Source organism: Scyliorhinus canicula, chromosome 20, assembly GCF_902713615.1.
Source record: "Scyliorhinus canicula chromosome 20, sScyCan1.1, whole genome shotgun sequence".
Lineage (NCBI taxonomy): Eukaryota > Metazoa > Chordata > Chondrichthyes > Carcharhiniformes > Scyliorhinidae > Scyliorhinus > Scyliorhinus canicula.
In genome coordinates, this window is record NC_052165.1 from 70492184 (window position 1) to 70515793 (window position 23610).

Consider the following 23610-nt stretch of genomic DNA (forward strand, 5'->3'; position numbering starts at 1 on the left):
ATAGAAACTGAGGTCGTGACAGCAGCAACCCGGGAGGGGAGGGGAGGGCGGGAGGGAGGGGGGGGGGGGGGGGGGGGGAGGGTGTGGGGGAGGGGAGGGGGAGGGGAGGGGGGGGGGGGGGATAGCAACGAAGGAAACACGGTATCGGTGGTGTCACGGGCAAGGCCTGCCCGAGGACACTGCCAGAAATGACAAGATGGTCGGGCGGCCGGTTTCGTCGGCGGGGGGGGGGGGGAGGCGGGGGGGGGCGCGCGGGTAGGGGGTGGGGGGGATTATTGTTAAGTAGGGGGGTTTGACTTTGTTTTGATATAATTCAAATGTAGGGGGGGTTAAAATGTTTGTACTCTGAAAAATGTCTTCAATAAAAAGTATTTTTTAAAAAAAAAAGATATATATATATATATATATATATATATAGAGAGAGAGAAGGGCACACCCAAACATACCAAAGAAGAAAAGATAGTACATAGTAAACAAAAAATAAAATAGAATATCTGGTAGGGTATTGTGCACCACCTCAACAGTACACCTGGCAAAAATATTTACAACACCTAAGTAGGCGACTGTTTGCGGGTGGGGAGAAGGGGCGGGGAGTTGGGGAGGCAAATATACATTCGGCTGCCGGAGAGATAATTACCGTGGGCGATACTAGGCTGTGTTTCGTGTTGTTGTCGCTTGCTTCTCCCGGACGGATTTCGCTGCCGTCTCGCGCTCGCCTCCGCTTCTGCCGTTCCTCCCGCCTTCCGTCTTTATTCTCCTCGTTCCCTGCTCCTGGAGATGCCATGCTCGTTAATGTATCCCGTGCCTTCCTTCCGGCTCTCATTTCCCTGCCTCCCCCACCTCCCTGATTCTCCTCTCTTGTTCCCTATCTATTCCCTCTCCCCCGCCCGCGTTTCCCCTTTCTTTCCTCGGGTTTAGCTGTTTCTCTCTCTCTTCCCCCCCCCCCCCCCCCTCCTCCCCCCCCACCCGCCAGGTCTGTCTCTCCCTTTCATTCTTTGGCTATTTTCCCCTGATTCTTGGCGACTTTCCCCTGATTCTTGGCTACCTGGCTGTTCTTCCTCTTGTTTGTTGGCCACAAACAGGTCCTAGAACAGTCGCATGAATGGCTCCCACGTTCTGTGGAAACAGTCGTCTGACCCTCGGATGGCGAATTTGATTTTCTCCATTTGGAGAGATTCCGAGAGATCGGACAGCCAGTCTGCAGCTTTGGGTGGTGCTGCTGACTGCCAGCCAAACAGGATTCTACGGCGGGCGATCAGGGAGGCAAAGGCAAGGGCGTTTGCCCTCCTCCCCAGGAATAGATCTGGCTGGTCCGAGACCCCTAAGACCGCCACTTTCGGGCACGGCTCCACCCTCACCCCCACCACTGGACATTGCCTCGAAGAAGGCTGTCCAGTACTCCACAAGTCTGGGGCAAGACCAGAACATGTGGGCATGGTTGGCCGGGCCTACTTAGCACCGTTCACATCTATCCTCCACCTCTGGGACGAACCTACTCATACGGGTTCTTGTTAAGTGGGCTCTCTGTACCACTTTTAGTTGCGTCAGGCTGAGCCTTGCACATGTGGCGGTGGAGTTGACCCTATGCAGTGCTTCACTCCAGAGACCCCACCCTATCTCAATCCCCAGGTCGTCCTCCCATTTCTTTCTCGTTGCATCCAGTACGGTGTTGTCCCTTTCTATCAGTCGGTCATACATGTCACTACAGTTTCCTTTGTCTAGTATGCTTGTGTCCAGTAGTTCTTCCAGTAGTATCTGTCGTGGAGGTTGTGGCTACATCCTTGTCTCCTTTCGTAGAAAGTTTTTAAGCTGCAGGTACCTTAGCTCGTTCCCCTTGGCTAGCTGGAATTTCTCTGTCAGTTCGTCCAGTGTTGCGATCCTGCCGTCCGTGTATAGGTCCCTGACTGTCAGTGTCCCTCCGTCCTGCCCCCACCTTTTTGAAGGTGGCGTCAGTCAGTGCTAGTGTGAACCTATGGTTGTTGCAGGTGGGAGCTTTTTCCGACATTTTGGTCAGGCCAAATTGCTGCCGTAGTTGCTTCCAGGATTGGAGGGTGGCTATCACCACTGGGCTGCTGGAGTGTTTTTTGGGTGGGGATGGGAGTACTGACGTGGCGAGGGCCCAGAGGGAGGTCCACGCGCAGGAGGCCTCCTCCACGCGCACCCACTCGGCTTCTGGCTCCCCCCACCCCCTGCCTGGCGCCTTCCCCCCTGTTGGGGCGCGCTGCAGCCCTGCTTTGTTGCATGCCCCCGGCGCTAGCTTTCCTGCTAGTGCGGTGGCCCCCCTCTCGGGAGTTACTGTCTCGCTTCTCCTCTTCCTGGCCTCTGCGGTTTTCTGCCTGCTCTTCCCCTATCCTACCCAGCACTCCTCTTTCTTGCTCTTCTCAGCTACTGTCGTTCCCTCGTGCTGGGGCCTGGCCTCCCACCTGGAGCGGTCCCTCGGGCAGTAGTTTGCTCTTTGTTCAGGGTGCTCTCGCCGTGGCATGGGTGGGGGGGCCTGGCATTGGCTCACCCCTCCCCATCCTTCCGTCTCCAGGGCCATGATCCGGTCGCTCATGTCAATCGCTGCTTTCTCCAGCTCCCGAATGGTCGCCTCATGGGCTTCCAGTTTCTCCCCTTGGGCATCCAATTTCTCCTCTGGCCAGGGCCTGCTGCACCTCTGTCAGGGCCTTGGCCGTTGCTGCCTGCACTGCGGCCTCTATGTCTGCCTTCGCCTCTGCCTTGTTTACCTGCTGATGCTCCCTCACGGCCCCGGCAAAGGCTGACTTCCAGTTCCAGCTCCCCCATGGCCCCGGGAGAGAATGCTCCAGCTCTTTTTGATGCGGCGATACTTTCATTCTGCCGCTTCGTGCGCTGATTAGCTCGTCTGAACTGGCTCGCCCATTGCCCCATCTGCCTTCGGTGTCCCTTCTCCCTCTGCCGTGGTTCCCTTCTGGCATTTTTTCTCCCCCTTCCCTTTCTTCTTTTCTTTTCCCTTTGTTTTTCTTTTTCCGCCTCCTATTTTTTTTTTTTGTTACTTCCCTTTTTCTTCTCTCCTCCCTTCTCTCCTTTACAACTTCATTTTTCCTCTTTTATAAATCTCTTCTCAGCTGAGCGTGTTTTGGGTGAGAAAAAAAAGTTCAAAAAGAAAAAAAAAAAATTTTTTCCCCCTCCCCTCTCTTTAAAAGTTTTCTTTTTAGAGTTTTCTTTTTGCAAAAGTTATTTTTTCCTTCATTTTCCCTCACTCACCCAGGGTCGAGAGAGAGAGAAAGAATAGTGCGAACCACTGTGCTGCTATCCTGAGAGGAGGCGGGCGCGAGAGAGGGGGCGGGTGAAAGAGAGAGAAGGAGAGAGAGGGCGAGAAGGAGAGAAGCCTCTTTGTTGTTGCCTCGTGGTGGTCACTGCCGGTTGCGGGGGGGGGGGGGGGGGAGGTCGGCCGGTCTGTTCCCCGTTCCGGGCTGCCGCACTTCGCACCCTGCGCTCTCTTGCTGGGGGGGGGGGAGGTCGTTGGTCGTTCCTCCATTCCTAACGCTCTGCAGGTTCTGCCCCGCTTCGGTCCGGGCTGCTGCTCCGATCCTGCCCTGCGCTCTGGTGCCATTGGGGGGGGGGGGGGGGGGGGGTTGTTGCCGCTGCCACTGGATCGCTCCGCTGCCGAGGGCCCAGTTCCCCTGCCACCGATTTCGCGGGACTTTGATTTTTTTTTTTTCCCTCCCCTCGTTGCGGAGACCCCCTGAGAAAAGCTCCGACTTCGTTGACCTGCGGGAGCCCCTTTTTTTTTCTACCAATGAGGTATTGGTGGAGAAACGTTTATGAACGAGTGTGGGCAAATCAAAAGCAACTTTTAAATTTCCACTTTTAACTGCAGATAAGAAAAGTTCCTGTACAATTTTCTCCTAATACCTTGAAATGCTGATGGATCTCACTGAGATTTCTATTGCAAAATCTGGGTCGTCAGAGTTTTAAATTAATTTTCCTTGCATTCATTTTCTTTACGTCCTCTACGGGCTTTAATCTCAAATGATCAATAATTTTTTTTTTAAACAGGCAATTATTATTTGTCCAAGGCAATCAATCAAGTTTTGAGGCAATTGAACTAAAATAATTCTAACATTTGGTAGTGTCGTAAGATTGGCTGTTCAAGTGATCCTTTTGTAAAAATTATATAAAATGTTGCTTTGTGCAAGGTATTTAGACCGGGGGAAGCGGAAGAGGTGATGGAGTAGGAGAGAAATTATGGGTAGTTAGCCGAATACCTGTTGACAAAATATGACTAAAATCTCTTGTTAAGAATATGGTGATTAAACACTTAGAACATTTTCAGCTTATTAGAGAGGATTGGTACAGATTTGTAATAATCTTGCCTAATAAATCTGATTAATTATGTTTGAGGAGGTGACTAAAGTAGTGGATGGTGAATGTCTATAGATGTAATTTGTACTTCCAGAAGCCATTTGATGGGGTCCCTCGTAAGAGACTGTTAGCTAAAGTTGAAGCCCATGGAATTGAAGACTAATTATTAGCCTAATTAGGAGGTTCTCTGAGTGGAAGGAGACAGAGAATAGGGCTAATAGGCATGTACTCTCATTGACGGGATGTGACTTGGTGTCCCAGAAGGATCTGTGTTAGGACCTCAACTGTTCGCTGTAGTCATTTGCAACTTGGATGATGGGATAAAAAACCCACATAAATCAGATATTCCAAACACACAAAGCTAGGTATCATTATTAGCAGTGCCGGTAAAAGTGTAACATCACAAAGAGATATTGATTGATTGATTTGATTAAGTGAATAAGCAAAACTGAAAAATTGATTTCAGTGTAGGCAAATGTGAGCTTAATCATGTTGGACCAAAACGGATAGAACCGGCTACTTGTAACTGGTGAAAAGCTACAAGCATTGGTGGTTCAAAGATATGTGGGGTCCAGGTAAACAGATCATCATAAAATGTCAGGGATAGGTACAGACAATAATCAAACTAGATGATAGAATGCTTGCCTTTATATTCTATTATTCTATTTTGTTATCGAGGAATAGAACATAAGGAGAGGTGGGGGTTGAAGCCATGGCAGCTTTACAAAGCAGTGGTTAAATCACACCTGGAGGGACTGAACGCCACAACTTATGGAGGATCTTTTTGGTTTTGATATAAATTGATTTACTAGAATAGTATCTGGATTCCAAAGGTTAAGTTACACAGAGATGTTAAACAATTTTTGTTCGTATTTCCTGGAATTTAAAAGGTTAAGGAATTGATTCATAGATGTTTTCAAGAAGGAAGAACACATGAGGTAGATAGTGAGAAACTGTATCTGCTTGTTGGAGATTCTAGGACTTGGGCCCATCATTTAGACATCAGAGAAAAATCTTTCCAGAATGAAATTAGGAAACACTTCACACAGTTGGTGGTGGAACTTTGAAACACTCCTCTGCAAACGGCAATTGATGCAAGATCAGTCGTTAATTTGAAAACTGAGATGGGTAGATTTTTCTGTTAACCAGAGGAATGGGAAAAGGCAATACGGAATTAGATTGCAGATCAGCCATAATCTCATTGAATGGCAGAACAAGTAAGTTTGAGGGGCTAAATAGCTGAGTCGCATTCTAACGTAGGTGGGATCATCGAACAATTTGTTATTTCAACCTTCACTGCAAGAAAAGCACCAAAGCAAATTATCAACGGGTTGTCGTTCGGCATTAGAATGTTAACTATGGGATAATGCATTATACAGTTAACTGAACATGGGCTTTATCCGTATATCCTCCATGGAAATTAATGATATCTTCTATGTTCACATAGAAGAAATTTCAGTCCTCCTTTCTGGCATTTCCTAATTATTTGCCTCATGTTTCACATCTTTCCTCGTATCCTTTAATCATCATGTTCTCTTTCACTCTACCAAATGTTATGTTAAAGCATCTTTCTACTGTAAATAATGGGCACAAAGTAACTTTGTTCTTCTTGATTAATCAGCTGAACTTATTGGATACAGCAAAATTTACAAATTTAACGTGCTTTTTACTGATAGCAATCTCGAATAGCAACAAAATGTTAGTAACGAGATATATTTATATTGAAATGAGCTGGCCTTAAAGGACAATTAATAGTAGAGAACCAGACAATCCAGCCAACATACTTTTGACCCTGTGGAAATAAGAGTTAATGTCAGAGTATATAACTGGCTTTTTTTTTTCAATTTGAACCTTGAGCAACAAGGTTCTTAAAGAAGATCAATCTGTTGGTAATTTAGTATCTCTTACAGACTTGTTACTACATTTAAAAACAAGCAATTGTACATCCTAGTTTGGCATTTAAAATTTAATTGCGCAATGTAGCACCAAAATTCTATTGAAGGTCAGAACAAGTTTGCCTTATCTCTAAAGTTGAGATTTTATTTATTGTATTAAAAATGTGATGTTCCTTTCTGAATACAGGACTATGGCCATTTGAGCTATGCTTGCCCAAAAAATATGCTTGGAGAGCGAGAACCTCCAAAAAAGAAAGAGAAAAAGAAAAAGAAAAAAATCAATGAACCGGAAGAAATGTGAGTATATAATATTGTTAACCTAGCCAAAATGTCTTTTTAAAATGGAGGTTTGTTTTGAGGACACATCTTAAAAGGATGTTTCTGTATTTTCAGTGAGGAGGAGGAGGAGCAGCAGCAAGAAAGTGAAGATGAAGGAGAAGACCCTGCACTCGATAGCTTGAGCCAAGCTATTGCTTTCCAGGTATGCAGTTCTGAGAAGATAAATTGATTCCTACCTTTGGAAGAAGTGCAACTAATCCTAAAGTAACTTTTACCTGATTGTAAATCATTTGTCCATTCTGTAGCTTTGCAAACAAACCTTGGGAGAGCCATCTTTCTCTGTCATTGTTTGGTATTGCAATTTAATTGTAGTTGTGAGCACTGTTGAAGACACACTATTGATTAGCTTAATGCTGTACTGCAAGCTTAATCAGAGTCCTTTGCAAATTACTCATAATACATATACAAAGTCAGTTGCCTCCTTGATCGTAGCAATCTACCCCTATATAATCCAACACTGCAGTTTGTTTTAAATTAATTAATTGAATAGTAACTGAAACTGTGATTAAATAATAATAAACACCATCACATGCATTCCCCAGAGCGTTCTGAAGGTCCTGTACCTGTTCAATCTTCCCTAATATTTAACACTTCCCTCATCCCTGACACTCCTGGGTTGGGGGTGGGACAACAAAAATGTGGGAGAAGGGACAGGAGTGGAGGAGAGAAGGGAGAATGTTGGGGATGAGCAGGTTGTTTAAAGGGGAAGGACTGGGAGATAGGATGTTGGATTCAGAAATGCTGACAAATGGTGCGGGGTTGTCTGTTTGAGGAGGAGAAATGAGAGCGAATAGGAGAGGACTCGACGGAGGAGGACTGAAAGTAGGATGGTGGGAGGCAGATTGAAAGGAAGCGGGAGGGGCGCACCGGGGTGGTGAGGAGCAAAGACAGGAGCAGGAAGAAAAAAGAGAATGAAGAAAGAAGATGAACACATGCCTATTGCAACACAAAGACAACCTGCTTCCTTCCACCTTTGTGCATTGCCTGACTCTTTCATGCCTTGGTTCACCTGCAGCACCATGCGTGTAAGCCAATACATGGGGATGGGGAATTGCAGTTGGTGAGGGCTTGTGTGAGATGGACTCTGGTGGAGCAGTGATATCTGGAAACCTTGCTGTCATTTCTGACACTGAGATTTCAATGACTGGTTCAATTCGATTGTGTTTTATGTCATCTTCCACCTCCACTATATATATCTATATATATCTATATATATATATTATATATATATTTCTTTCTCTCTCTCTCTCTCTCTTTCTATATCTTATTTTTCGACTGCTCTCGCTCTCTCCTTCTCGCTCTCCTTCTCGCCCTCTCTCTCCTTCTCGCCCTCTCTCTCCTTCTCGCCCTCTCTCTCCTCCTCCCTCTCTCTCCTCCTCGCCCTCTCTCTCCTCCTCGCCCTCTCTCTCCTCCTCGCCCTCTCTCCTCTCCTCCTCGCCCTCTCTCTCCTCCTCGCCCTCTCTCTCCTCCTCGCCCTCTCTCTCCTCTCTCCTCCTCGCCCTCTCTCTCCTCCTCGCCCTCTCTCTCCTCCTCGCCCTCTCTCTCCTCCTCGCCCTCTCTCTCCTCCTCGCCCTCTCTCTCCTCCTCGCCCTCTCTCTCCTCCTCGCCCTCTCTCTCCTCCTCGCCCTCTCTCTCCTCCTCGCCCTCTCTCTCCTCCTCGCCCTCTCTCTCCTCCTCGCCCTCTCTCTCCTCCTCGCCCTCTCTCTCCTCCTCGCCCTCTCTCTCCTCCTCGCCCTCTCTCTCCTCCTCGCCCTCTCTCTCCTCCTCGCCCTCTCTCTCCTCCTCGCCCTCTCTCTCCTCCTCGCCCCCTCTCTCCTCCTCGCCCTCTCTCTCTTTCGCGCTTGCGCCAGCCCCCTCTCTCGCGCCCGCCTCCTCTCAGGATAGCAGCACAGTGGTTTGCACTATTCTTTCACAGCATACACTGACTGATATTGGCTCCCAGTCTGACAACTCTTTAATTTTGAAATTCTCATCCTTGTCTCCAAATCATTTCTTTGGCTGGATTCGCCTCTCCCTGTCTCAAACAACAATCCTTGCTGTTCGGAAGGGAAAGTGAGCTTTTTAACCCAGTGACAGTCAAGAAGTTACAATATAGTTCCAAATCAGAATGTGTGTTGCTTGGAGGGGAATATGCAAGTTATGCCACTCCCATGAGTTTGGAGCCCTTGTTCTTAGGTTAGTAGAGGTTAGTTATAAAGTGCTGTCAAAGGACTCTTGGCAAGTTGTTGCAGTGCACACTGTTTCTACTGTGGGCTATTGCGGAGGGAGTGAATATTTAACATGGTGGTTGGGATGCTGGTCATGTGGGTTGTTTCTGGAGTGTTTTTCTGAGCTATGTTCATCCAGACAAGTAGGAGAGTCTGCCATCATATTCTTGATTTGTACCTTATAGATGGCATGGTGTCTGGAGATGAGTTACTTGCTGCAGAATTCCCAGAGTCCAGTGATGGTAATGCCATTCAATGTCAAAAGGAGATTGTTGGATTCTTTCTTGTTGGAGATGATCTTTGCTTGGCATTTATGTGGAACAAATGTGACTTCAAAGTCCAAACTTGAATGCAGTCCATGTCTTGCATATTGAAACAGACTGCTTCAATATCTGAAGAAATGGCGAAGGATACTAAACATTTGAAATCATCAGCAAATATCCCCAGGTCTGACCTTATCATGGAAGAAAGGTCATTGATACAGCAGCTGAGGAACACCTGCAGTGATGTCCTGGGACTCAGAAGATTGGCCTTCAAAAACCACAATCATCTTCCTTTATGCAGGTTTGACTCAAACCAGTGGAAAGTGTGCCCCATTGCCCATTAATCTGGGCCATCATGAATTTGGTGGCTCACTATGTCCAGTTCTCTGTGAAGTTGGCTACTATTACAATAGGTAGTCATCGGTGCAAATACCTGGTACTGCTGGAGAGGAACTCCTCTGTTTTCTGTGCAAGGTACACACTGCATCTGGACATTTTGACAGAAACACGCACTTGTTGCTACTCCACAAGTACCTTTTTAGAGCAGACCCCTGAAGCTGAGTCCAACTGAGCTAAGCTTTAAGTGTCCTTCACCTCTTTAAGATGCTCCACTGCTGCCTGTGTCCCCAGCACTTTCTCCTGCTTTTGATGTACTCCTTGCCATGTGCCCCTATTTTTGTCTCAGAAATTGAACCCACTGATGTTTGTGGACCTGCGTTGTTGGAGGCTGTACAGGAGCCATGTGTTGGTGCATTCTCCATGCTGGTTCTTCTCTGAGGACTCCTGTTAATGTACCCATGGATAACTCTGGCTAAGTGCTGAAAATAGATGAAACTGGGTTCCAAGTTAGTGTACTGTAGATTGTGGCATTTAATATATTGATGACATCCATTCAACGTGAGTAACAGTTGAGTGCCAAGTGGCAATATGGTATCTGATGCTGTCACCAAATCTCTATGCCACCCTCATCTCTCAATCACCAATGCTCTCCTTCCAACTACCATGGCTGTAGCTCTATCCCCAGTTCTCGGTCTCTTCCTGGAGTTTTAGGCTCTTCCTGTAATGTGAAAAGTGTTGGGAGCGTGAGGAATGAATCGTGTGCTCAGGATAGAGGTGAACATCCGAGAACTGGAAGGAATAGATGGGAAGGTAAAAGAATGCAGGTGAGCATCAGTGATGTCTGTTGGGACGTAGGAGTAGGAGGCTGGAGAGGAAATACCATGTATGCCAGCAAGGTGTGTCAGTCAGAGTGCTGCACATGAGATTGCGAGAAAGGAGAGAGAATGATGGCTGAGGCAGAGAGTTGCAGAATGCCCACCTTTCTGGAGCAAATTAAGTCATTAAACCTTTTTTGGCATGATCCTAGTCCTCGGCACCATATTTTGGCTGCTGACTCTGTGCCTTGCAGCCGTACCTGTTTGGTGAGTCTGGCTGGCCTTCTGTCATCCCCAGAGGAGACTTTTGTGCCTTCACTGTAAGAACTGTCACCTCCAGGTACCACTCTGAAAACATGTAGGGCAGGCTTTCCATGTCTTCTCTGCATTCTCCAGCTCTTTGTTCCTTCTCAAAGCTAATTGAATGCTGTAATCACAGCTGCTGTTGAGATCTTGCCATGTCCCTTCAAATAAAGATCCTTCATTGTTTACGTGCTCACCCTTTTATGACGAATCAGGGAACTTGGAGGTAGAATGATAATGATGTTGCTGTAGGAAAGAGCCATCGCAAATCACGTAAATTAGTTAACCAGGTTCCTAACCTGAAAATGGTAGCAAAAGGGGCAAAAAACACCAGATTCCACCTAGGTTTTTTTTATTAACCCTGTCTTCAGTCGTAATGTAGATTTGACTTTGGTGCCTTTGCTCCCTGGTATTAGCAAGGCATACACCATCTGTGAATGTGTAGATGACCTGTGTGGTCCCCAGAACTGGCTACAGTAGTCCCCCTTTATAACGCGGGTGTTGGGGTCCAAGACAGCCACCCGCGTTGTATCCGAGCCGCGGATATCCATGATGGGGGTTTTAAATTTATTTAAAAATCTATGCATGCGCTTCCCATTGAGAGTCTACGGGGGGGCGGGGGAAGAGGTCAGACCCCCGTAGACTCACAATGGGAAGCGCTAGCATAGATTTTTAAATAAATTTAAAACCCCCATCGTGGATCCAATTAAAATTTCAGCGGCCGGCTCACTTTGATCCGGAGAGGGAAGCTGCTCTCACTGAAATCAGCCGGCCGCTGAAATTGACACTGCCCGCTGCTCTCTCCCTCCAATCCAACTTTTAAGTTTTAATGTTTCTGATTGGAGGGAGAGAGCAGCCGGCAGTGTCAATTTCTTTTTTTTTTTCCTCCGGCTTGCCCCCTCTCCCCCCACATCCTCCAACTAGACCCCTCTCCCCCCACACCCTCCGACTCGCCCCCTCTACCCCCCAACACCCTCCGGCTCGCCCCCTCTCCCCCCCCAACACCCTCCGGCTTGCCCCCTCTCCCCCCACACCCTCCGGCTCGCCCCCTCTCCCCCCACATCCTCCGGCTCGCCCCCTCCCCACACCCTCCGGCTCGCCCCCTCTCCCCCCACATCCTCCGGTTCGCCCCCTCTCCCCCTACACCCTCCGGTTCGCCCCCTCTCCCCCAACACCCTCCGGCTCGCCCCCTCTCCCCCCACACCCTCCGGCTCGCCCCCTCTCCCCCCACACCCTCCTGCTCTCCCCCACAGCGTCCAGCTCGCCCCCTCTCCCCCCACACCTTCCGGCTCGCTCCCTCTCCCCCACACCCTCCTGCTCTCCCCCACAGCGTCCAGCTCGCCCCCTGTCCCCCCACACCCTCTGGCTCGCCCCCTCCCCACACCCTCCGGCTCGCCCCCTCCCCCCCCCCCCCTCTCCTCCCCCGTCCCCCAACACCCGCAGGGCCCTCCTCTCTCCCCCAACACCCGCAGGTCCACCCTCTCTCCCCCACACCCCAGGGGGGTCTCCCCCACACCCACAGGGGGGTCTCCCCCACACCCGCCCCCCACCTCCCCCCCCCCCCCCAACACCCGCAGGGCCCCCCTCTCTCCCGCAACACCCGCAGGGCCCCCCTCTCTCCCCCACACCCACAGGGGGGTCTCCCCCACACCCACGGGGGTCTCCCCCAACACCCGCAGGTCCACCCTCTCTCCCTCACACCCCCAGGGGGGTCTCCCCCACACCCACAGGGGGGTCTCCCCACACCCGCCCCCCTCCTCTCCCCCCCCCCCCCCAACACCCGCCCCCCTCCTCTCCCCCCCCCCAACACCCGCAGGTCCACCCTCTCTCCCCCACACCCCCAGGGGGGTCTCCCCCACACCCACAGGGGGGTCTCCCCACACCCGCCCCCCTCCTCTCCCCCCCAACACCCGCCCCCCTCCTCTCTCCCCCCCCAACACCCGCCCCCCCTCTTCTCCCCCCCCCCAACACCCGCCCCCCCTCTTCTCCCCCCTCCCCCCCAACACCCGCCCCCCCTCTTCTCCCCCCTCCCCCCCAACACCCGCCCCCCCTCTTCTCCCCCCCCCCCCCAACACCCGCCCCCCCTCTTCTCCCCCCCAACACCCGCCCCCCCCCCCCCCCTCTGCAGTGTCAATTTCAGCGGCCGGCTGATTGTTTCAGTGAGAGAGCAGCTTCCCTCTCCGGATCAAAGTGAGCCGGCCGCTGAAATTGACACTGCCGGCTGCTCTCTCCCTCCAATCCAACTTTTAAGTTTTAATGTTTCTGATTGGAGGGAGAGAGCAGCCGGCAGTGTCAATTTCAGCGGCCGGCTCACTTTGATCCAGAGAGGGAAGCTGCTCTCACTGAAATAATCAGCCGGCCGCTGAAATTGACACAACTGACAGTTGGGGTCCATAAGCCCCCCCTGCGGTATATCGCAAACCGCGGTATTGCGGAGCGCGGTATAACGGGGGACTACTGTATAAGGTAGCCTGGAATGATCATTGGATGTTGTACATGGTGGAACTGATCTCAGAGATATTTGGTTTCCAATCATGAACCTGCCGAAGCTTAGGAACTTAGTAAGCATATGCAACTAGACTATAATGTTCAGAAGGAAGGTTTGAACAAGTAGTATCATGCTTATTGCAGAGCTAAATACAAATTTTATTACTTGTTTTATCATAATAAATGCATTTTCTTTGCTCTGTTTTTCTGTCCTCTGGAAGCCTCAATTATTTTCTAACATCTGGTTCCTTGAGCATCAACCACCTTCCAATATTGTGCACAGAGTGATGGCAGATTATTGGATTACATGGGCACAGACAACCCTCATACTTTCCTCATCCAAAGTGCACAAATGCAAACTGCCAGGAGCTAACAACACTATAACAATTGCTAGCGTGAATCATTTACTTTTTTTTGGTTGAAGACTGCATGAAGTTCGGCTGTATTTTTCTTCCTGATTGAATAAACTCGCCCATTTGTGGATAAAGTTGATTTGTGAATTACTGGACAGTGCCAGTCTATATGAAATTAGACCTGAGCATTGAGTCACCAGTTGGGTTGCATGGAAAATCCCACCCATATTTTTTACTGGTAGATTTTCCTGATCCTAATAATCTTTTTATTTCAGCCAATTTAAAAAGTGCAAAAGCTAAGTGTGACAGAATGTGGATAAAATGCATGCTATTATACCATTGAGCAATTCAGCTCCCATAAATCAAATGTGTGTTACTTGACAAAATGATTAATTCTACATTTCAGCCTCCACAGCATCACAAGAGATTCACTCGTGTCCACAGTGCAATGGAATGATTTTCATGTGTGTCTCGATTATCAAAAATGGAAACTTAGAATATCTTATAGAATTGTAACTATTTTCCAGTTTAAAAGAAGCTGACATGGGTTACTTAAATGTTGGATGAGTTGTGAGTGGAGCTGAATACTTTAGGATAATTATGGAACAGTATTATGGAAAGACGGTTACTGATGAAGCAGTTGAAAATAGTTTGGTCAAGACCTCTTAAGACCTTGTGCTGCAATGACTCACTACCAGTAACTGTGTGTGCCTTACTTTGGTGTCAGTTTTGACTGCAGCCATTGAGGCTTTTCTCTAGATCTTGTTATGCTCAATTCTGCTATGACTCTTTCTCACACACTCAATAAAATGTTGTCCGAATGTCAAGAACAATTCTATTAACTCTTACATTAAGGTCTTGCTCAAGATGGTGAATGACTCTGGAGCTAAATGGTTCTGATAGAACTTGCATGGAAATTCAGTGACGTTGTTAATGATGAGTACATGTCACTTTATGGCACAAAATATTTGTAAGACAACTTCAGGAGCAGTATTAACTGTCGTTCTTGCTGGCCGGGTACTCCACAAGCCCGGTAGTAGTGGCAGCCCTGATGGTGTGGGGACAATGGCGACAGCACATGGAACTGGAAGGGACATCAAAATGGGCATCAATATGTCACAATCGCCGGTTTGTTTGGGGGGGGGGGGGGAGTTGGATGGGGCGTTCCGGGGTGGCAGCGCGCGGGGATTGAGCGGTTTGGGAATTTGTTTATCGACGGCGGCTTTCTGTGTTTTGTGGGGGTTTACAATGGGGAGCTGGGTAAGGTGGGGGAATGTTCATTGGGATTGGGGAGTCATTGATGTAAGCCATATTGGCTGGGTCTTGTTGTTGGTTGAGTGTATGGTTGTTCATTTTGTTATCTTGTTAAAATTATAAATAAATGCCTTAATAGAATATTTTTCAAAACTTGCATTCAAGTATTATACATTCAATTAAGTATACCTTGTAGGAACTGCAGCATCATTTTTCACAGCAAGGTTATAATTACCTCCGTGGTATAGTTTTTAAATGTTGATTGATGGATAAATATTAGCCAGGACATCCAAAAGAACTTCAGCGGTTCTTCTGAACATGTTACTAATGATTGAGGAAGCTGAAAGGGGTATAACTGGCTAGGTCTTGTTGGTTGGTTCACTTAGTTTGCTGGATGGCTGGTTCGTGGTGTGGAGTGACGCCAACAGTGCAGGTTTGATCCTGGTATTGGCTGAGGTTATTCATGAAGGGCCCCAGCTTCTCAACCCTACCTCTTGGCTGAGGTGTGGTCACCCTCAGAGTAAATCAGGTCTCTCTCTCAAAGGGTAGAGCATCCCATGGTCCTCTGTAGTGACGTGTACATTTATTTGTGTTTATGGATAGAATATTCCAATGTAATTTTCCACATTGCTTAGATGTATAGATTCATCATTTGTTTGGAATATCTTGACATGGGGCTGATTACTTCAGATAGATTTTGAATACTTCAACTGAGATATTGTCAGTCTAACCTGCTGAACTTTACACTTTCATACAAAGATATGCCTGATGTCGCTCCTGGTGTATGTTTCTACAGTCCCCATTAAACTAGTTGGTGCCTTAACTTGATGGTGATGGAGGAATGAAAGTATGTAGGACCATGGGGCCTGTGGTGATGGAGTTTGGCTGCTGTTCATAAATGCATAATTTTGAACTGCCAAGTTTGTTAGCTTGTCCAACTCAATACTACCCTACCTAGTCAAGATGGCCCTTGCTGCTTTCACAACAACTATGCGGTGCTGACAGCTATATATCTGTGATGGGTGAATTGGTACGGTTTAAGGTAGGTTACTCCTGTGTAGGATCCCACAGCCTCTGATGGAAGTGTAGTCTGGTTGTTGTTTGGTCAATAATTGTAATACTGATTTGCTTTTAATGGTAAAAATTGTAATTCCTGCATTGAGATACTTTCTGTTCTCTTGCTTCCATCAATGCTTCCACTGAGTGGTGTTCTGGGGGGCCATGAATTTGAGAATCATTTTGTGGTTTGTTTGGCCTTGTTTGACTTGAACCCATGATGCTTTGAGGTCTGGAGCATATGCTGAGGGTTCTAGGCCCACACATACTATCTTGCTGGTGATTAGGACATATCTAGGGATAGTAATGACCGAGACCAAGCTAAGCATGATCATTCTGTTGACAGAAAGCATGTACAGACCATACTGGGTGGAGGTAGTCGGTTCACTTCCCTGAAGGACATTAATAAGCCAACAACTTTGATCCCCTTTTTCTGCTCCTATCCCATAAATTATTTGTTTATTGAATTCATTATTGCAGAATTCATTATAGTACAATTTGAATTGCAATCCATGGGTACATGGTAGAGAAACAGTTAAGTTATTGGACAAGCAATCCAGAAAATTTGAATTGAAAAGTATAAATGTGGGATGAGGGATTTTTAAAATAACTGAAGAACATCCGTATCCTAATAATATCTTAACACTTGTTCTCAACAGCAAGCTAAAATTGAGGAGGAAGAACTTAGACGTAAACAGACTGCTGGTGATGCAAGTGAATGTTCAACTTCCGAACTGTCAAAACGTCCACGAATAAAAAAGAGTGCATATTTCAGTGATGAAGAGGAGCTGAGTGATTAGATATTGATTTATGTAACAATGAGGAGTACAAATGTATATAAGTGAAGAACTGGTGTTAAAATAAAAGTCCAGATTATTTTTGGCTCTCGTCTTTGAGGCTCTCGTGAAGTATGAACAACCATTGTAGATTGGATATTTTGATCCTGTTGGAAATATTTGAGCTTTCTTTTTAAATGCATCCTTTATTCATAGCCATTTACTCCAAATTAGGTCATCCACACAGTGGAGGGATTGTGAAGATGCATGCAGACAGCTTTCAACTCTAACTGGCTTCACAATTCTTTTCATAGTCAAAGCTCATGAACAGGCTATTTTTGTCAGTTGTAGCCATATTAAACTACTAAGCTTTTGTGAGTCATGGACTAAAATTCCAGTTCATTATGGCCACAATTATTGAAACATTGGTTTTAATCTGGGCAAAATTGTTTTCATCCCCTTGGGAAAATAATTCTTTACATTCTAAGCATGTAAACAAAGCAAAATTGTTTCAGTCATATCTTATTGGAATAAATGGAAGGACAAATTAATTTGCATTCAGAATCACAGTTCCAATGTTTTAAAAATGTACAGGAGGATATTGTATAGTTGTCATAATAGATTATTTTCATATTTATTACCAATTATTTTCCCATATTTGTTTGCAAAGATGTACCACTCCGTGTTTCTCAGTTGGTCTGGTGGCATTAAGAATGGAAAACGAGGACTCTCAAAACTTAGAATGGTGGCAAAGCAATGCAATGTCTGAGTTATACCCTTGTTCTAATAATGTGAACAGTTTGTTCTTCCTCTACAACATAATCATAAACTCTGATGATTCGATGCATCGCAAATGTAGTAAATTCAATTTCTATGAAAATTTTCTTTTTTAGTACTTTTTTTGCCTTATTAATTTTGCAATCCACTGACTGGATTGTACTTTAAACTGTTATTAGTTATTCACATTGTATTTTTACTGGTAATTGTTTAATTTAATGATTTACATAATTGCCCAACTATTTGTATGAAAGCAAAATCAAAATACTCCAGAAATCTAAAAGAAAAACAGAAAATGCTGGAAATACTCAGCAGCTCAGGAAGCCTTTGTGGAGAGAGAAACAGGGTTAATGTTTCTGGGCAATTCCCTTTTTATTAGAACTTCTGTATAAAAGATCTAACCTGTGCATCACGATTTTAGAGTCAAAATTTATTTTCCGAAATAATGGCAGTTATTGCATGATGTTTTATCCTGACCTTGAGCTGGAAAGTTGCATGCAACTTCCAAATTGCAAATTTCCCCACCTGTCATTGAACACTGACCACAGACTCCATTGCTGACAGGCTTCGTGGACTAAACCCAGTGGTGTTCAAATTACACATTGCCCATTTGCAACCTGTTAGCCCTGATGGACTGGCTCACACCTTTATCTGTACCTGCATTTCTTATTACCTGGTTTTGTTTTCATGGGTCTCATAGTTTAGAAAGGGCTGTTCTTCATACTATTACCTCATTTGGTTAAATAAATAAAAACATTAGAATGCCAACAATCATTTGTATCCACTGCTTGTGTGTAAATTAATGTTAATAGTAATTCACCCTTTATAAGATACCTGCAAAGATGCAAATTTTGTATCTAAGCAGCTGAAGACAAAAAGCTTGGCCTTCCTGCCTCAAAGGGACAGATCTGCTTAAAAACAACTCCAACTTAGCAGCGGAATAATACATTGTGGGCATTAATTATTCTGTCATTGTAAAGAAGTGCATCATTTGACTTGCCATGAGAAATGCTGTGGAAGATCAGCTAGCTCATGCAAATAAAAATAAACTCGTAACGGACACTATTGTTTTGACCCTTGTCAGTTTGTAGTCATGTGATCATGTATGAACTGTTTGGTGATGGTTAACCCTTCACCTGTTACTGCCAGTATGTGCAACATATAAAGTATGCTGTAACATTTAGTGTCTAATGTTCTTGGGCCTAATTGTGTGCCCTGATTGATTTCTCCCAAACAGGCCACTTTCCTATCCTTTGTGCTTATAAACTCTGGACTCAAATCTCTCTACCCACTTTTTACTTCTGCCTGAGCACCTATTCCAATTTCTACTGACTTATTCAAACTTTGCTTTTAGTTTGCACCTAGATTCCAGCACACAATTAATTTTAGTTATGGTATTTTTTCCAGAAGTAATTGAGAGGTGTCTTATTTTTAAAAAAAGAAACAGGAAATGTAGCTCCAAATAGATTCATTCATGGGCGTGGCCAAGTGGGAGTCCGATACATTAGCTACTCATGGCTAATTGGAAATTCCTAGCTGGCCAACTGCTTTCCTGACGCATGAATTTGAAAAATGAGTAATATCTTTGTTAAACATGTAATCACAACACTCATTCTCGTTTTGTACTTTTTTTTAACATTTATCAGCAAAATGTTAAGACAAAAAGCAACTAAGTATTCTTTGAAACTGCTTTACTTTTGTGATTACTGAATGGTGGCCGATATATGCTCAGTAAATGAACATTTACTGTTATTGTGTGAGTGTATGAATGGCATTTTCTACTAACACTTTTGCATGCGACACCATTGGTGTCATCTTAGCTAGTCACAAATTTCTATTGGACAACATTTGCCAAGACAATGAGCCTGATTCTGTCCTCGCCTGACATCCAGTCATAGCAAACTTGCTGAGAGTAACAATCTAAATACAGATCAGAGAAACCCGAGACCTTCATTCACTCGTTCTTTTTCACTCATTCCTGCACCTTTTTACGTAATATGTAATTTACAGCACAGAAAGTAGCTAATAGGCCAACAGGTCCCATGCAGGTGTGTATGTTTTATATCAGCCCCCTTGCACCTTTCTTCATCTAACGCTATCAACATATCCTTTTTCTTCCTCACGTTCATCTAACTTCCTCTTAAATACATCTATGCAATTTTCCTCAATTGCTCCTTGTATCAAACAACTGAATAACAAAGCTTCTCCTGAATTCCTTAATGGTTTTAGTAGTAACTATGTTATATTTATTGCCCTTCATTTTGGTCATCATAGCAAGTGGAAACATCTTCCCTTTGTCCATCCTACCAAGCTCTTAAAACCTGTATCATAAGAACTAGGAGCAGGAGTAGGCCATCTGGCCCCTCGAGCCTGCTCCGCCATTCAATTAGATCATGGCTGATCTTTTGTGGACTCAGCTCCACTTTCCGGCCCGAACACCATAACCCTTAATCCCTTTATTCTTCAAAAAACTATCTATCTTTACCTTAAAAACATGTAATGAAGGAGCCTCAACTGCTTCACTGGGCAAGGAATTCCATAGATTCACAACCCTTTGGGTGAAGAAGTTCCTCCTAAACTCAGTCCTAAATCTACTTCCCCTTATTTTGAGGCTATGCCCCCTAGTTCTGCTGTCACCCGCCAGTGGAAACAACCTGCCCGCATCTATCCTATCTATTCCCTTCATAATTTTAAATGTTTCTATAAGATCCCCCCTCATCCTTCTAAATTCCAACGAGTACAGTCCCAGTCTACCCGACCTCTCCTCATAATCCAACCCCTTCAGCTCTGGGATTAACCTAGTGAATCTCCTCTGCACACCCTCCAGCGCCAGTACGTCCTTTCTCAAGTAAGGAGACCAAAACTGAACACAATACTCCAGGTGTGGCCGCACTAACACATACAATTGCAACATAACCTCCATAGTCTTAAACTCCATCCCTCTAGCAATGAAGGACAAAATTCCATTTGCCTTCTTAATCACCTGTTGCACTTGTAAACCAACCTTCTGTGACTCATGCACTAGCACACCCAAGTCTCTCTGAACAGCGGCATGCTTTAATATTTTATCGTTTAAATAATAATCCCGTTTGCTGTTATTCCTACCAAAAAATCACCTTTGAATCTTTTTTCTACATCAACGTCTTGGGGTGCTTGACAAGAGTAATATACATTTTAAAATACAGAGCCACGTACAAGAGGTACAAGGACAGATGATCAAATGTTTGATCAAAGTTTTATGCATCTTCAAAGATGAGGTTTAGGAAGTGAATTCCCAAGATGTAGGACCAAGGCAGCTGAAAGAATAGCTGCTGATGCTGCAGCAATTAAAATCAGGATGTACATGAGGCCAGAAAACCAAGAGTAGGATTGGAAGAGGTTGCACAGATATTGGTGAAACAAAGGAAGTATTTGAAAATAAGGATGAGTATTTTTTAAAATTGAGATGTTGGACCAGGAGCCAGTGAAGGTCAGCAAGCAGGAGTGATGGGTGAATAGGATTAGGAGCAAGTTAAGATATGGGCACCAGAGATTTGGATCAGCACAGGTTTATGCAGTGGTGATGAAAGCACTTTGGAATAGTCAGCTCTGGAGGTAACAAAGGCATGGATGATCAGGCAGAGTCTAAAAGTCAAGCGATGTTACACAAGTGGAAGTGAACAGTCTTGGAGTGGATATGCGGGCATAAACTCATCTCGGTATCAAAGGTTGTGTTTTCTAGAGAGACAGTTCAATCAATCCTAATAGGTTCTGCTACCACAGTCAACCAATTTGCACCTTCAAATCCATACATTTTTAAAATATGATAACCAGAACCAGTCACTGCACTCCCAACAATGCTAATGTCTGTGTGGAGTCTGCACATTCTCCCTGTGTGTGCGTGGGTTTCCTCCCACAGTCCAAATATGTGCAGGTTAGAGGGATTGGTCATGTTAAATTACCCTTGGGGTCCAAATTGCCCTTAAGTGTTAGGTGGGGTTACTGGGTTATGGGGATAGGGTGGAGGTATGGGCTTGGGTAGGGTGCTCTTTCCAAGAGCTGGTGCAAACTCGATCGGCCAAATGGCCTCTTTCTGCACTGTAAATTCTATGAAACTATGGATATCAAGGTGCCTGTCCAGTGTAAAAGAAATATGATAATTTATGATCCATTTAACATTTGTTAGTATCCCTGATAAATACTGGGGCAAAGTAATATTTGGATATTTGTCATTCAGTACCTGTGAGTTTACCATCCATATCTTACCCTTACTACCATCCCTTACTACCATATCACTACTGATCCTCCCCCACATTATTTACATATTTGTAGAATACCTCCCTTTTTAGATTACTTTAAGTTAGTTCATCTTTAACTTCATAACTGTGTTTTTGACTTTTGTACTCTTTTTGTAAGCTCTTTTACCATCCTCTTCTGTGATCTGTATTTACTGTTTGCATTTTTCCTTAGTTTCAGTTTTGCTCATTTCTTTATTCATCATTATTGGCTAGTTTTTTTTCTTTTCTGTAGGATGTTTTCCTTGGTTCCGTTCTGTTTTTTTTAAGAAAAATTAAACTAACCAATTTTTTTTTTCAATTAAGGGGCAATTTAGCGTGGTCCAATTCATCTACCCTGTACATCTTTTGGGTTGTGGTGGTAAGACCCACGCAGCCACAGGGAGATTGTGCAAACTCCATGAGGACAGTGACCCAGGGCCGGGATCGAACCTGGGACCTCAGTGCTGTAGGCAGCAGTGCTAACCACTGTGGCACCGTGCCTACCTCTTTAGTTCCAGTCTTATGCCCTTAAAATAAACCATCCATTATCTTAGACCATATTATGTTATGATTGTTATTGCCTTGATGTTCCCCATTGCTCACTTATCTATCCTGGTTCAGTCACTAATACTAGATCCAACAGTGTTCTCTCTTCCTCATGGGTCCTTTACATGCTGAAAAAGGAAAGAGTTCTGCACACGTAAAATATCCATTCCCTGTATCCCTTTCACTTCACCTTTTTTTTCCCTATAAATTAAGAGTATCCAATTATTCTTTTTCCAATTAATGGACAATTTAGCGTGGCCAATCCACCTACCATGGAAATCTTTCGGTTGACACGGGGAGAATTTACAAACTTCACACCGAGAGTGACCCAGGGTCGGGATTCGAACCTGTAGGCTGCAGTGCTAACCACTATGCCACCGTAAAATCTCTATTATTATTCTGCCTTTTACTAATTCTTATTCCCTTGTATACTTTCTTCACCTTATTCCATTAATCGGCAACATGTATACTCTTAAATGAGTGATCCATTGTCATTTATTTTCGTCTGTATAGATTCTGTTTCTATCCTTTAGTTATGTCCTTTTCCGTACTGCTAATACCATCTTCTTTCTGATGGTTAGAACCTGTAATGTTTAGCTGCCAGTTCTTTTTTATTAATATAGAAACGTTTCAATTATTCCTAATATATCTCATTTAAATATTGCATAATTTCTCTTTTTTAAAGAAGAAACAGGCTTTTGCATTTCTTGCTCATGCATTGGTACATTGATCTCTAAACCTGATGGAACAGCCTATCAATCAGCTGCATATCAATCCATTGGTCACAGGTTTTAATTTCACTGTTCAAGAAAAATAGACATCTGAGCTGAAGCACTAAATCATCAGTGATGTCATGGAGATGTGAGCTGCCAGCTGCCATCTTGCTCTAGGCATAAAGCACAGACTAATCATGTACAGCAGGTAAGCTATCAACTGTTGCATACAAGGGTTGCCGTCTGAAACTAGGATCTCTATCTCAAAACTATTGCAAATTGTATCGCACACTTTGCTTATCAATGTATAAATTAGTGTTCCATATGCAGTATGTGAAAGCACAACAGCTGAGAAAAGTATCTCCTATGTAATAGCTATAGACCAACAAAATTCAAATATTGTTTGCAAATCACAGACTCCTTTGGATTAGTTACAGGATATGTTTAGTCATCCCCTTTAGCGATTACTTTCTTCAAATCAACAACCTGCTATTTGGCATTCAGTTCTAATAGCTTAATCGTTTCATTTGTATACTTTCATTTTTAGGATTGTTTTTCTATTGATTCTACACATCTTTGACTCCATTTTCTTCTCTTCATTTAAAAAAAATTACTGCATTATCAAGATTGCTAGGAGTTTTCACTTAAATTTCTCATACCTGAGATTTCTACATACCAATCTGTGTTAGCTCTACGTTTGGTTTACTACCAACTTATGTTTTTTTTCTGGTTGTGCAGCAGTCTCCCAGAAAGTGTTACCAGCTAGGACAATCTTGCTTGAGGAACTTGGTACGAATGATAAGCAAGTAGTTTTCTTTTTGAGGGATATTTTGCAAATGTTCAGGTTATTTTCTGTGACCTCTGCACCAAGTTCGTGGTTTTTACAATATACTACTTCTTTGTTG

At 44.8% G+C, this 23610-nt stretch overlaps 1 protein-coding gene across 1 annotated transcript in view; it reads left to right on the plus strand.

The window, feature by feature from the left end:
• The window catches only part of zcrb1 (zinc finger CCHC-type and RNA binding motif 1), an 89823-nt gene extending 71568 nt beyond the window's left edge, over positions 1-18255 (plus strand). Inside the window, exons 6-8 of the mRNA XM_038780847.1 lie at positions 6409-6518; positions 6615-6702; positions 16297-18255. Of these exons, the coding sequence (XP_038636775.1) occupies positions 6409-6518; positions 6615-6702; positions 16297-16437 (339 nt within the window). The 3' untranslated portion in view covers positions 16438-18255. The remainder of the gene's footprint in view (positions 1-6408; positions 6519-6614; positions 6703-16296) is intronic.
• Positions 18256-23610: the final 5355 nt, after the last annotated feature.